Source organism: Populus euphratica, unplaced genomic scaffold (assembly GCF_000495115.2).
Source record: "Populus euphratica unplaced genomic scaffold, PopEup_1.0 scaffold131.1, whole genome shotgun sequence".
NCBI classification, from domain to species: Eukaryota; Viridiplantae; Streptophyta; class Magnoliopsida; order Malpighiales; family Salicaceae; genus Populus; species Populus euphratica.
The window spans coordinates 555,900-571,366 of NW_011500004.1; the positions used below are offsets into that span (position 1 = coordinate 555,900).

Below are 15,467 nucleotides of genomic sequence, written 5' to 3' on the forward strand. Positions count from 1 at the left end.
AAATGAGAAAGAAACTCACTGAAAAATAATAAATGAGAGAGAAAGTTGTTGCTTGACTACATTTCAGTCATAAAAAATAAGAATATTTATATTAATGACTTTTTTTTTCTAAGACAAGTTCAATGACAATGGTTTTTTCCTTCTAAACATGGTGAGAAAAGCAAACAAAGGATATTTATATTTATTTTTTCCTTCTAATAATTCATTTAATTTATTTTAATTCAGTTGATTTTTATTTTTTTATTGAGTTTAGGGTATTTTGAAGTTCATACATAGTTTATGAAGATTTTAAGGTTGTTTATTAATTTTTATTTATTATTTAAATAAGTTGCAAATTGATTTTTAGACCATAACTCCTTTTAATTTTTCAAGTCACCATAATGACGATCTTTTTTTGGGCAAGTGGCCTATTTGTAAAGAGGCTTCTTTTAATTTTTTAGTCACCATAATGATGATTTTTTTTTGGGCAAGTGGCCTATTTGTAAAGAGGTTGCTTACCACTGTAGGCAATTTGTTAATTGCTTAAAAAAACTAGGAGTGAACAACATATCATTTACTCTTAAAAAAAAGAGGCACAAGCATAGGCCTAGGCTAGTAAGGCCACACACTAAGGCATATGTTAAAAGGTTTAAACGCCCTGGGCCATTAAGGTTCGTGAATGTAACATGTTTTTTTTTTTTGTTTTTCTTGTAGAATTTTGTTTTAATTTCATCTTTTATTATTAGATTTTTATTCCTTCCATGGATATTGGCAACATACTTTTACAACACTAATAGGCATAAAATAAAATAAAACATTTGGTCAATTTTAAATTGGTCTTTATAATCTGTTTCGGTTTAATTTCTATGAGGTTATCGTAAACTCAAACAAATATTTTTACATTTGGTTGGTGCTCAAATTAATTTGCAAGCGTTTATTTTTCTTATTGAATAATTAGTTTTAAAAAAGAAAAAATTATTAAATCTAGTGGATTCGATGACCTGGATAACGTGTTTGGCAATTTTAATTTGGTTGATTGAAAATTGGGTTACATGTAATTTTGATTAGCCTTTTAGGGTTATTGTAATCTCAAACAAACATCTCATATATGATGATGCTTGATTCTCTAGTGTGTATCTTGTTGCCATTTAATCAACTAAAAAATTTCTTTTAAAACACAAAGTTATTAAACCTGATGGAGTCTTGACTAAAATAGCAGGTTTGATAGATTAAGTCATAAAGCTCGGGTCGAGTCATTATATTGTTATTTTAATATTAAAAAAAATATCATATTGAAATTTTATTTAAGGCCAAACCATTTTTTTTTCCTGGTCATCCAGATTACTTTAGACATGCTAAGTTGAGTGGATTATATTAGAAAAACTTTCAGAAAGTTTAATTTGAAACTCGATCTAAATAAATAATTGAGTCAGAAGATTTTAAGTTTAACTTATTAGGCTGACTTTAAAATGATAATGTTAAAAAGATCCCCATAACCTCTACTTTTTTTTTAAAAAAAAAAATTTAATCAAAAAAGATCCCCATAACCTCTACTTTTTTTTAAAAAAAAATTTAATCAGCCCTACAATATAGCAAATGTCACTTGACATTATTATTAAACTTGAAAAATACAATCATTTTGAAAAAAAAATTCCTATTAAGATAATTTTTTCTATTAACATATTTTTTATTTATCTTAGTGAACACGATGATTAAAAAAATATTTATAGGTTGTTAAAGCAAGTTAACAAAAAAAATTGTATTTTCATTTTTTATGTGTGATTGAAGGCTAAAAAAAATCATAAATGTCATAAAATTATGTTCAAAATCTATTTAAAATTTTTAAGAATAAAAAATGATTTGAATTGAGTTTTCATGAACAATTTATTATTAATATTATTATTTTCATATCAGATACATAATAATTAAAAAATAAATTATTAAAATTTAAATAAAAATTTATAATAGTATTTAAAAACTATATAAAAAACTATTAAAAACTGAAGTGATAATTGTTTTTGAGTGACACACAAAACCAAAAAAAAAAGTGCCAAGACCAATACTTGGTCCTAAGTAGCAAGCCTGCGTGCTTGACTTTATTTTTATTTTTTTTTATTTTTCATATATATATATATATATATATATATATAAAACAAGTTGTTTGAAAAAAAATATTGTGCCAACATCACTCAAATATGTGAGCTCTAGGTAACTACCTGAGCAACAACACAAAGTTGTTATCAAAACAATTAAATAAATATATTAATCTACTTCATTAGTTATATGATAAAACACCATAAAACCATAATTATTTTAATAGTGTCCTATAACCCATTTGAATTAAATTGTGATGCTCGAGTTTGATTGTATCTCTTGAAGTGTGTATTTAACAGTGCAGTTTACAATGTTTATGTAAATTTATTTTTTAATTAAAAAGATATTAAAATAAGTTTTTTTTATAAAAAAGATTAACATCAATACGTTAAAAATATAAATAAAACTGAATACCTTTTCAGTTAAAAAAACAGTTATGAAAAACCGCAAAAACATACCCGCAACTTTAGACTAATCGCGAGGTGAATTCATTTTGCTTACCACATTCAGAAAAAAATGTGAGTTTCGTCGAATGGACTAATTTTCAATTCAAGTCGGCTGCCTCAGCCTGGAAAATACCTACATGTGGCTCCCACGACACTGACTCCTCAAATTTGTCCAGACTTGGGCAAAGAGTGCCAGGCACAAAAGTTTTTAAAAGAGGGACTTTTCTCATTTCTCTTTTCTTTGTGGTGTCTGTGATTCTGCAGCGTGTCTTGGTTTCGTCAAGTCCTAACGCAAATGGTTTCATATTCTTTTCTTTATCCGTCTTGGTGCGCCCGTATCAGGTGCATCTGTCTCACACCACGTTCTTTATATATATATATATATTGAGATGTGCACTTTGCTTTTGTGAATTCTGTGCTTTTGTTTATCCAACAAAAAGAAAAGAATTTTCAGTTCTTGTTTTTTATTCAGGGTTGTGCTCTGAGTTCTTGAAGGAAAATTGGGTTGTTCTCAGAGAGCTTTCACGTGATTACTTGAAGTTTGGTTAGTTTTCACGATTTCTTCGTATGGGTTCTTTTTATTTTATTCGTTCTTTCTGTTTTGGACAAGTTTTTATGAATTTGTTTGTACTTCTTTGATGGTCGTTGGCTTTGTTTGCTAAGATGTGTTTATATTTTGGTTCTCAGAGCTGTCAAGTTGTTTTGGAGTCCTTTTAAGTTTTGGTATAGTTGTGTTATTGAGGCATCTGTTTTGATGCTCTTGTATTAAATGTATCTGCATATTGTATTCAGGAGTTATTACTACCAGACAAAGGCTCTCTTTTCTAACTTGATTAATTATTTGTGAGGAACCATTTCCATGCACAAAATAGTACTAATCACTATTTGTGTGGAATGTTTTGAGATGCTAATATTATGATTTCTTTTGGTTAACTACTTGTGGAACCAAAATATGTAATTTTTCATTATAATATGCTTATCTATGCAGATGATTTTTAGAGACTTTGGCATTCCTGCATATTTGGTTGCTACAAGTCTATAACCAAAGTTTAAACATTTTTTGTAATGTTGAATTCAGGAGATGATAATATAATCACATACCTGTTCGTAAGTAATTGTAAATTTTAAAGAGGGTTCCTTTTTCTTTCTTGGAGATGCAAAGATGGGAAAGAGTGGAAAGATCTCTCAATACAGAGAGAGGCTGGACCAGACACTGGCATCCCCTGAACTGACAAATCTTGACGCACTTAAAACCCTTATCAGGAATCAACTTGTTCACTCTTCGCTTGATGAAACCGAAGGCTAGTATTTCTCAGAATTTGCTGTTCTCCTTTTCAAACTGCTGGGATGTTGATTTTGTTAGATTCTTATCTTTTGTAAGCTACTAATTGTGATGGTCAGTTGCATTTGTCAAAGGCTCTAATTTCGGATTCTGAATTTGCAGGATGCAGCGACAATTTAATAGAAAATAGAACTAAACATGTATCCTCTTTTCTTGACATGTTGAGGAGTGCTTCTATAAGTGAAAATGAGGTGTCAAGAACCAGTGAGACATCACATGATGGATGGAAAGTATGCCCTTTTAGCTAGCTATTCATTCTGGCTTCTTTTCTTTCTGTTTACTCCTAGGAACGTTTTCTTTCAGAAAAAAAAAGCAAGAAAATCAGCTGATTTCATTTTTTTTTATCTGTTCAAGTTTGATGTTTCAGCTCCTCTCAGGTTTCTTTCATACGTTCTTTAGTTCTCACATAGTCAGAATTATATATATAATTGGTGTCTGTTTAGAAAAATAGTCTCAATACTGATATGCTGAAGCTTACTTCTCTTGACAGATAAAAGAGGATCATGAAGAGTTCCGTGTTATGTATCGCCCAGGACCTGAGGGTACTCCCTTTCATTCATTACTTGTCGAAGGTTATGTTGATGGAACTGTCGATACTTGTAAGTTTAGGTGAAATGTAAATAAATTTTGAGCTTTATCCTCGTAGACTAGCCCAAAGCAGACAATTATTTGAGACATCTTGAAGCTGCACAAATTGAAAACTCTTTTGACAAGTACAAATAATATCTTGTAGGCTTATGCGTCTCTTGGGAGGCGACACTCTACAGGAAATGGTAAGGATTGCTTCTATCTTGGCATCTCTCTTCACTTTGTGACATATAATGTCTACGGAGATACTCTGTTCTGTGAAGCAACATTTATTCACCTCTCTTCAGTTCATTCCTCTGTCCAGCTTTAACGACAATATTGTTGCGGTATCTTAACTTGATAAAAATACTGCATTTTACTTTTTATTTTAGGAAAAAAAATCACAATTGCTGAAAAATTTGCATTTTAACACTGCTAATTATAGTTATTACTTATGGAGGCTGATTTTACATCCAGTAATGCTAAGGAAATCAGATCACTTGAGAGTTGAAGCTGTTAATTTTGATTGTGAACTTTTATAAATGCATCATTGAAACTTCCATAAGTTGCATTTTATACTTTTGAGACGGTTCTGAGAATTTCCTCAAGAATGTGTAGGTTGGTGGATCTGTATAAATGACTTTGTGCTTAAATTCTTTCGCATTTTGGCCCTGCTTCCAACTTCTTTAAAGACAATGTGTACATAAGCACATAAACTAGGATTTTTTCCTTGGAAGTTTGACATTTTTGTTCATGAGTACAAAATAAGAGGCTGTCTCTTGTCATATTTGTCTCATCCTTCAACATATCGACCCATGTCAATCATATTTATCCTTATTACTCCAATTAACTATTGTTGCCAGACATGCATGGTCTGCATGACGTATAGCAATGAGTGCATTGATGAGGAGTTTTAGGCTTATGTGAACAACAATCTTTGCTGGCAGCCTGGCCCTATGTCAAGGATTTATGTGTCTGCACGTCCTTCTAGATTCATGTGATTATTCTTATTTCTCCGGTTTTAGTTGAGGGACGGTGCACAGCTGACAAAAGTGATTAAAAATTAAATGGTTGAAATCAAGATTTATATTGCAAGGTTTGCTTTAATCCGGTGACTTCGTGTTCTCAGGTGGCCCCAGCATAGCTTCCCACCTTTTAAAATCACCATTTGCGAATGCTTGCAAAAGATCCGGATCAGTGAACAGATATCTCTAGTGAGGTTTGCCCACCACAATCTGTAGCAGTTATTTGGAGGAAATTATAAATTAGCCCTTCTAGTCTTGATAAATGAATTAATTAGTCCCCCATGTTTCAAAAACTAATTGTTTAGTCATTTGATTCGTGCTGATCATGCTTAATTCAATACTTCTTTATTCCACAATTCATTTTTTTTTCACGGAAAGGGCTAAATGATTAGTTTTTGAAACAAGAGGGACTATTTAAGTTCATTTATCAAAACTAGAGGGACTAGTTTATAATTTACTCTAGTTATTTGAAGTAACTTGTTTGATTCCTTTTGCTTGAGTTCTGCAACATAAAATTTTGATTCTTCCTCAAATTTTGGAAGAAAGGGTGAAGGTTACATGGCCGATGACGGCTAGGGAGGCTGTTGTGCACTATGTTTTGTTTGAATACCTCCAAGATGGTCTGGTTGTTGTTATCATAAGCACGGTACTCACTTGAAGTGGTTGAATTCATCATTTTATCAGTTGCAATTTCTTTTCTACCCAATTTTTGGATACCTGATTCTAAATTGGACGATAAATTCTTGGATTATATTGCTTCAGATCTCGGATTTGGAGGGCATTGATAAAAATACCCATGGGTTTTCGAAAGATGGAATCCCTGAAGCAAAGGATGTGGTAAGGATTGATATGATGGGTGGCTTTGCCATCCAAAAAGTGACCCCAGAAAGAAGTTATTTTCGGTGAGTTTCAGTTAGTTGGATTTATATTGTGAGTCTTCTTTGCTATACGACGCATGCACAAGTCCTCCGGTTCAAAAGAGGAAAATTTCTAGTTGAATTTCATGCAAACGTAATCATTCCTGTGTACGGCTCCACTACCTATCATCTGCTGCATAAGTAGACAAGTTGAGGCTTGATCTTTCCCACTGCATGAGTTCCTTTGTTGTGGAGCTTTTGAAAACCATTAGATTTTGCAGGACAATAGCAAATATGGATTTGAAGCTGGATTTTGTCCCTCCATCTCTCATGAACTTCATCACAAGGCAGCTCGTTGGAAATGGTTTCAGACTCTATCAGAAGGTTGTGTATTTTTCTTTCTATTTCTTTATACCCTGCTGCATGCAACAGTGAATCCAATTCATTTGGCTCTTTATACGCTCTCTGCGGTATTAACAAAACCAGTGAACAGTATTCATAATCATAACAACTTTTAGAGGTAGAGGATTTGGGTTCAATAGGTGATAGACTAGGTGGGCTTGGGATTTTCTCTCTTTTGGCCTGAGTAAAGATAGGGGGGCATGAAAATTAAGGGTTATAGTAGGATCTACAAAAGTTTCAGATCCAGTTTCTATGTCAGGAGGGTCATGCATGAAGAATGAAGAACCATCCTTGCATTATAACTTTTGTGGTTTCTGTGCATTATATTTCTCTGACATCCATTTTGCAAATTATTACAGGCAGTGGCTTCTGCGTCTAACCATGATGAAGACTACAGCAAGGCTTTGGAAGCTCCAATGTATGCTCGAATACGCGAGGTTCTTTATTCTACTGAAAACGCAAATGAGGCCATGGAATGGAAAGAGCCTAAAGCTGATGCTTGCCTTCTACAGCAAGAACATTCCCCTGAAGATATAAAAGATAACTTGGGAGATGTTGAACTGAATATTCTTGGAGACAATGATGCAAGTGAAGCTTCTCCAGAAAATGCACAAGTTGTGGTAAACAAATCCTTTGGTGAGATCAAGGAAGAAAATAATCAAGAAAGCAGACACTTGAACGATGAAAGCTTGGGAGTTATGGAACTGAATATTCATGGAGATGATGGTGCAAGCGAAGCTTTTCCAGACAATGCACCAGTTATGGACAATAAATCCTTTCGTGATATCAAGGAAGAAAAGAATACCGAAAGCAGACACTTGAAGGATGGAATGCGAGGGATGGAGCACAGAGTTCATTGTAATGGCCATGGAAATGAAAGTTGGGGAAACATTGCACTGACTACAGGTAGGGAAACTTTTATTGAGATTGAGGAAGAAGAAAGTGAAGACAGCAGACGACTAATGAGGGATTGCAGAGTTATAGGTCAACCTTCAAGCAATAATATTTCCCTGAAGAGTCCTGGAAACTGTACAAGGAATATACGTATCAGTTCTGATGTAGGGAGAGCTTTAGAAACTCTAGAGAAGGCCATTTCTATGGTCCGGGAATACGGTAATTCTCTAACCAGGTCTTTCTCTAGAAAAACAAATGAAGAAAATAAAAACCTTGAAAAGGATGCAGAAAATGATCCAACTCATTTACAAGACAGTGGAGGCCGTTCAAATGCTGAGGTCTCTGTTGAAGCATCCAATAAAGGAAAACGTGTAGGGAGGAGTTCTTCTAGGAATAGCTTCAGCAACCGTGAAATCAGGTACTCATGCCTGCGTACTGCTGTCCAAAACATAGTAATGAATCTAATGGAAATGATAAATTATTACTTCAACTGCTCTAGGATATTGACATTGCTGGTTCGATCTTTGTTTTACAGGCGTGCAGGTTCAAGGGAAACAAGCCATAACAAGATAACGCCTGCATCACCAGATCAATACATTTCAATTCCTAGTGAAACTAACCATGTTGCTTTATGTTCTTCTGAAAATGGGAAAGATGAAACAACAGAGGTACCTGCTATGGACCTAACCACGCAAGGCCACACGCAAATGAGCCTTGAGGTAAATGGCATCCATGAAAATGTTTTCATTGAAGGGAAGAAACTTACTCGGCAAACAAATTATAGATACTGTTGCTTTGGTTCCAGATACGAGTAGATGTTACAGTGAGATAAGAATTGAGATAACCAAAGAGGTCGAAGATTTAGTGATCAACTCAATACATTTGTTGTATTCAAAGCTATACTATGACAGTGGATTTGTATCACCTTGTACTGATGATACATGTACCAATGTATAATTGTTCCTTATTTGTCAAAGACGTATCAATAGTGAGTTTTTCTTTCCTTTATTGTTTTTAGCAAATATTTATGAATAGGTTGTACCCGTAATTTGTAGAAATTGATGAGAATTTGGAGTTTGGGAAAGAAAAAATGGTCGAGTTAGCAGTAAAGGGAGTAAAATCTTGTCATTGGGTGTAACAGAATCACCTTTTGTTGCATAATTTAAGTTATAAATTAGAATGCTGGGTTGAACTCGGATTATAGCCCAACTATATTTAATAAATTAATTTTATTTTAATTAAATGATAAAAAAATAACTATAATAAATTGATATTTAAAAAAAAATCATGATAATTTGAAAAACAAATCCGTATCAAACTGGATAAAATATAAATAAAACAAAAAAGCTCAAATCAACTTAAAATATAATGATAGACTTATAACATGAGTAATAAAAAGTATACCAACTCGTAAAATTCATGATTCAGATTATGAGATTAGAATAACTCGATAAAAAAAAAATTAAAAAAAACCACAAAGTTAATTTTTTAAAGAAAAAAGCAAATGTTAAACTATGAAATTGAAAAAGAAAATAAACAAAAAAAAAGATATTAACTTACATTAACTATTCAAACTCGTGAGTCAAGTTGTTCTATAACAGAAGTAATTTACATTAAAAAAAACTATGAACCTCAATCCTCATTAAATCAAACATTGAATGATAAAATCAAGAAAAAAAATCAAATATATAAAAATTCTAAAATAAAAAATAACAATTAAAAAAATTAGGATAAAAAACAAAATAAAAAGTAAATTAGAGGACAACTTTAGATTTTTTATTGAAGGGTTAAATTGAAAATAAAAATAACTTTAATAAAGAGAAAAAAATCAAACGAATAAGGACCAAATTGAAAAAAAAATAAAGCACCATAAACTTGAATTAAATGATGAAATTAAAAACTAATAAAACTCTTACAAAGTGCTAAGAAAAAAATAAAAATCAAAAGAATAAGGGCTAAATTAGCAAATAAAAAATATAACAAATTGGAATTAAAGGATTAAATTGAAAACAAGTAAAATTTTTATAAAAAAACTAAAAAAAAAGCAAAAATTAAAAGAATAAGAATAAAAATTAAAACAATAATAACAAAAAAAAAATTTATCTTATAATTTTTTTTTTTTAAAAAAAATTAATAGATAACAAATTATGATGTCACCGTTGAAATGCACCTAATCCAATAAAAAAAGGTGATGATTCTTCTAATAACATGGTAAAATAATATTTTATATTATTAAGCTGTGCATACGTAGTATAAAATGTGTTGAAAAATTAAAATATCATTGATGAGATTAATAATATAAAAAAAAGCTAAATTTGTGATTACAAAATGCACACATATATGTGGTTTAATTTTTTTATTTTTTTATTTTACTATATTTTAAAAAATAAAAAGATAAAAAATACTCTTTTCAAGTTAATTTTAAATATTCTAACTTGAAAAGTAAAGTAAGTTATTTTTTGTGTTAAAAATTAAAATGATACCTATACTTCTAATTATTTTTTTAATAATTAATGGGATGTATAAAAAATTTAAAATATCTCCGACACCAGGTATATTAGGTTTTTAAAAAAAGCGAAAAGGAATTGTGTGCATAGTGGTAATATTTTTTATTTATTTATTATGTATGTTGTTAATTGATTAGCTTTTGTTTGATACTCAGTTGAAATTCTATTTAAATTTTAAAAAATATTTATTTATAATTTTGGATATTTTAATGTGCTATATAAAAAATAATTTAAAAATATATAAAAATATTATTTTAATATATTTTTAAATACTAGATACTTTCTTAACCGTTTCTAGACTTGCTTCACCCATTCAATAAAATCACAAAACAAAACAAAGAAAATGTTGAGAGCAAAGAAGAAGCTATGGAGTCCTTTCTCCAAACGCCTCCTCCCGACCAGAACCATCTCTTCAACGACATGTGGCTTCTTACAGAACCAACAACAGCATCTCTCCAATTCACAACGTCACTCTTCCTTTCCTTTCTTTTCCTACAACAACAACAAAATCCAGACTTCATCTTCAAGTGGGTTTTCCTCCCGCTTTCTCTTTTTTTCTGGGAAAAGTTTCTGCTCCGCCCAATCTTCCGAGAAAACCAACCTCAGATGCTGGAACTGTAATGCCGAGCCTCAAAACGCACCGTTTTTGGTCTGCGAGTCTTGTACAACTATCCAGCCTGTTGATCACTCTGTTGATTACTTCCAAATATTTGGCCTGTAAAGTACACCATGTTAATTTTTTTTTCCTGCTTTTAAAGTTAATTTTGTATTTTATTGGCAAGGTTTTATTCTTTTGAGTGGGGGTTTTAATATTACAGGGAAAACAAGTATGAAATGGAGGAGGATCATAATTTGGAGGTGAAGTATAAAAATTGGCAGAAAAAATTGCATCCTGATTTAGTCCATTCAAAACCTGAGGTTAGTCTGTTAAATTTTTTTTATTTTTTTTCAAATAGAACGTACTCTTTTTTTCTTTTGTATTTTTTTGATTTGGGTTTCAATTGTTGATTTGTTTTTGCTTTTTCAGAAAGAGAGAGAGTTTGCTGCAGAACAATCAGCTAGGGTGATTGATGCTTACCGGACGCTGAACAATGCCTTGTCAAGGGCAATATACATTGTAAGCATTTAGATATCATCCCGGCATGAATTGAAGCATTTTTATTTGTGCTATTTTACCGGCATTTATGGCCTTTTTGGTAATAACAGTATAAGGGGTTTCCGGGTTTCAACTAAGAATGCCGATTTTCTCATTGATTTATGCCAGTTGAATATTTAAGAACCTTTTTGATAAGTCCTTATTTGTACCACTTGGAGTGCTTAAATTATTATGCTTGGAGTTATAACTTTTTGTAGAGTTTATGATACAGTATTTCAGGGTGCATTTGATCAATTGAATATCATAAGAAAAATCAAGGGCGTTGTTAATTAGATGTGTTTAGATCTTTTTGGCTGTTTTGGTGTAAAATAGTTGATGGATAACAGAAGACATGGAGCCAGAGGATGCATATGATTGACAATCATGCTAACACACAAGAAAAATAATATGGACATGTTTAAAATTTGTTAATAGTTTGGTGTCATCAAGTTTTTGGACAATGTGATTCTAAGTATTTCAGGGTAATATTTCTTCATTACGCAATCCATGAATGCCTGTTCCTCCCTCATATATTTTATTATATAAATTCTCCTGTTCCTAAACATTCATAAAATTATATACTTTCTTTCTAACAGCTGAAACTTGAAGGTGTAAATGTTAATGAAGAAGAAACAGTCTCAGAACCGGAGCTGCTAGCTGAGGTAATTTATAAGAGCTTCTTGTTTTTGTTCTGTATTTCATTCCTGGCATAGATTTCTTGGTTAGATTACTGCATGCAAGCTCCTAAGCAGATGATCTATGTTTTTGAACTTGGATCTTTTATTACTCTAATTTCTGACACTGCAGATTATGGAAATCAGGGAAGCAGTTGAAGAGGCACCTGACTATCAGGCTTTAAAGGAGATCCAGTCTTTGGTATGACTTCTTTGGAAAATGTTATGAGAATTTGGAACATGGTAACGAGTTTCGTTGTAAATTCAAAATAGTTCTTTTAGATTGCTATATTGAGCCTCATACGCTGAGACACAGGCTGACTGGCTTCATTTTTCTGTGATTTTCCAAAGTATGTCTATATCTTGTTTTCATTATATTTACAATTTCAAATTGTTTATGCAGGTGCAAGAGAAATTACAAAACTGGTCTGATTACTTTGCAAGTGCATTGCGAGGCCATAAATTTGAAGAAGCTAAAAATTGCATCCGGAGAATGACTTACTATGACCGTGTAAATGAAGAAATTGTGAAGAGGCTTTAGAAAAAGGTACTTTCCTCAAAGTATTTTTTTTTGGGTGACATTTAATTACAAGCAAAAGATGAGTTTTAGGTCTGTGGATGATAAAAAAAGGAGTTCCTCAAAGTACATCAAGCAAAAGAATGTTTTTAGTGTCCATACAGCGAAATTTTCTTCACCATAACTTGCCTAGTGACTTTTGGTGTGAATATCTTAACTTTTGTTAAATGGGTGCGCTGGGCTATTTCTGGGATGTCCAATATATTTTCAAATTCTAGTATGGAATCTTATACACGGGCTTTACCTTTATGTGTGATATGGGGGTGGGGGGCAAAGAAAATAAATGTTTTCTTCTTGCGACTTGATGTTAGGACATCCTCAATGGTTTTGTAGGAATCACAAATGATCCAAAGACTGCAATTTCCTCTTTGTTTCTAATCCATCTGTTAAATAGTTAGGTTAACTCTAGCAGTGCATATTCTTTGAAAGTTGGCTTGTGATCCTTACCCATGAGTTTTGGAATTTACGTTGTGGAAAGGGAAAGAAGGGGGAAAAGGTGAAATTTTTTATTTCTTATTAATCTTAAATTGAACGGAAGCCATGCTTTTATATGTTGAATATATAGAACTTATGTGACCAATCCTTATGTCATCATGCTCTTGATTTTGTGCCATTTTTGGCAGTTCAGCATGTCATTTTAGAGTCAACAACGCTTGTTTCCAATTCATTGGATTACCATCTTCAATGAAATTTGTAGGTATGTATCCTTCATTTGTTGGGAAAAAAATTGTAATTGTAGTGTATTTCTTCTGGATCAATTCGTCTGAGATTCTCCCTCTCCCCCTTCCTCCTCCCTCTCCCTCTCCCTTTTTCTTTTTGATAAGCTGATGGAAAAAGAATGCATGTGTAATTCCATTTTAATAAGTGATCTCGCGATTGAATTTTTCTGTTCCTATTTCCACAAATTATGTTGCCAACTTTGGATTTGTAATAGCATTATTTGCTGCAAGATGTAGAATGATCATATATACATTTTTTTATTCAATGTTATTTTGTAGTTTGTTTATAATTTTTCTATCATAATTCACGCCTAATTCTGTCAGTTGGCTTTTCTCTAACACTTTCATTTAAAAAATAATAAAATATTTTTATTTTTTTACTTCAAATTAAATTATTTTTAGTATTTTTATATCGGTTTGTTTTCAGTTTGGTTAAAAATATTATTTTAATATATTTGTAAATCAAAAAACATTTTTAAACTTACACAAAGCCACCAAGTTCGGATGGTTGCCAATATCTTTGTCGTTAGACTGCAAGCAATCACCACCCATTCTATTCCAGAGATAATTCTGGTGATGTTTGCTTTCTCGTGGGAATGATTAATGCGGTGTTTCTTTTCTCCTTCATATTAACATCAAAAGCTGTCATTAGATAGTTTTCTGTTTGTTTCTCAATTTTATTTTGTTTTTTTTTACCAGGCAGAATTTTGGTGGCAGACCTAGTGGAGACAGCTAGGTATCGTGTTAAGTCAGACAAATGGAGAAATCTGAAGCCAAGATTTATCTTGGCTTAGTCGTCTTCCTCGTCCTCTTAGAAATCTGAAGCCAAGACTAGTGGGGCATGAAACTGCACCTGTTTTTTTGTTCTTTCTTTTTTTGCCTAATTTGGTTTCTATTGGATGAAAGTCGCTAAAAAAGAAAAGAAAAAACAAAAGCCAGGTAAGCATTGAGATAGTTATCAAGCTTTGCTAATTCAAAATTTCTATTATTTTTGAAGGTTCATAACTCGATATATTATTATCTTAACTCATTTTTCATACTGTATCCAAACGTTGAAAGATCTTTTTGTTTTTGTAAGAAATCACTAGCTCCACCACCCTCGCTATGTTGTAGGGTTGGACTGCGTTATTGACTCACCTTATAGGTTGAAGTAAAAAAATTTAAAGAGCAAAAGAAATATTCAGTTATTGGTGATGTGTCTTCAAAAAAGAAATAGGTTTTAACTATGAAATCAAAATCATTTGTACTGTTTAGGTTAATATGGGTTGACCAGTTACAAGTTAAATTTACGGGGTGTTCTTGGAAAAAATAAATTGAAAAGTTTAAAATTAATTTAATTTTAAATTAATTTAATGATGAAGAGAAAAAATAAATTGAAAAGTTTAAAATTATTTTAATTTTAAATTAATTTAATGATAAAAAATAAAATTAATAATAAAATAATAATATTTATTTAATAAAAAACAACCGGATGAATTCGAGTCAATAAAATAAACTTGACAAAAGTTAAGCATGTTATTTGATTTAATTATTTTTTTATCTTACATATTATTTAATTATATAAAAATAAATGACTTGATAATTTTTTTGTACCAAATATTTATTTTAGAAGTAAAAAAACCATGATAAAAACATGATGCTAAGATAGTAAAAGTACATAATTGATAATAAATGATAAAATTATATCATTTAAAAAAAAAGAATTGAGGAGTAGTAAAAACATTAAAATAAAAAATAAAAATAATAGTTTGAATACTGTAAATTAACATGTTAAACCGACTTGATTTATGAATTCAATTGAATTCAACAAATTTTTTTTTATCAATCCTTGTAACCCAAATATAAATAGCAAAAAAACAAAAACAAAAACCCCAAAAGGAGCTGAGGCTTATGAGCTGGTTCATTTTAAAAAATAACTTAGGTATGAGGGCTTTACAGTCCAGCCCATTTGTTTGGGTCTATCTTTATTATTTTAATTTTTCAAATCATTCGTTCCTTTTCTATTTTTTTAAAAGAAAATAAATGATGTATTGTTTGTTTTTTTTTTATCACTAGAAAAATAAGGCTTTGGTTTTTTTGGTTCAAAAACTTATTTTTCAATCTATTGATTAATACTTAAAAGTATATTTTTTTTATCAAGGTTTTATGTTATTATTTTGCACTTGAAGTATCAATAACTCCTTAACTAAAACATATTTTATAATAATATATCTAATAATATAAGATACCTTTAATTTATGGTAAATGTT

The 15,467-nt window shown here is 31.0% G+C and overlaps 2 protein-coding genes across 8 annotated transcripts; both read left to right on the plus strand.

Annotated features, from left to right (window-relative positions):
- Positions 1 to 2,708: 2,708 nt before the first annotated feature.
- On the plus strand, positions 2,709 to 8,628 carry LOC105141055 (uncharacterized). 4 transcript variants are annotated; one of them, XM_011048146.1, is made up of 12 exons: positions 2,709 to 2,861; positions 2,992 to 3,063; positions 3,598 to 3,820; positions 3,964 to 4,091; positions 4,352 to 4,460; positions 4,595 to 4,634; positions 5,558 to 5,647; positions 6,000 to 6,099; positions 6,216 to 6,355; positions 6,592 to 6,694; positions 7,072 to 8,024; positions 8,142 to 8,628. In XM_011048146.1, exons 3-12 carry the CDS (start codon positions 3,682 to 3,684, stop codon positions 8,419 to 8,421), a joined length of 2,082 nt encoding a protein of 693 aa, XP_011046448.1. In that variant the 5' UTR covers positions 2,709 to 2,861; positions 2,992 to 3,063; positions 3,598 to 3,681; the 3' UTR covers positions 8,422 to 8,628. The 4 variants fall into 4 exon arrangements, with proteins under 4 accessions (XP_011046448.1, XP_011046449.1, XP_011046450.1 ...); XM_011048147.1 differs by having other exon boundaries at positions 3,674 to 3,820; XM_011048148.1 differs by having other exon boundaries at positions 3,682 to 3,820.
- A 1,791-nt stretch (positions 8,629 to 10,419) lies between these two features.
- LOC105141054 (DNAJ heat shock N-terminal domain-containing protein) lies at positions 10,420 to 13,953 on the plus strand. 4 transcript variants are annotated; one of them, XR_845295.1, is made up of 8 exons: positions 10,420 to 10,830; positions 10,932 to 11,031; positions 11,141 to 11,230; positions 11,845 to 11,910; positions 12,056 to 12,124; positions 12,326 to 12,469; positions 13,123 to 13,196; positions 13,918 to 13,953. XR_845295.1 is itself a non-coding variant. In XM_011048144.1 (7 exons), exons 1-6 carry the CDS (start codon positions 10,457 to 10,459, stop codon positions 12,461 to 12,463), a joined length of 837 nt encoding a protein of 278 aa, XP_011046446.1. In that variant the 5' UTR covers positions 10,420 to 10,456; the 3' UTR covers positions 12,464 to 12,469; positions 13,123 to 13,505. The 4 variants fall into 4 exon arrangements, 2 of the variants coding, with proteins under 2 accessions (XP_011046446.1, XP_011046447.1); XR_845296.1 differs by having other exon boundaries at positions 13,128 to 13,196; XM_011048144.1 differs by lacking the exon at positions 13,918 to 13,953 and having other exon boundaries at positions 13,123 to 13,505.
- The last annotated feature ends 1,514 nt before the right edge of the window (positions 13,954 to 15,467 follow it).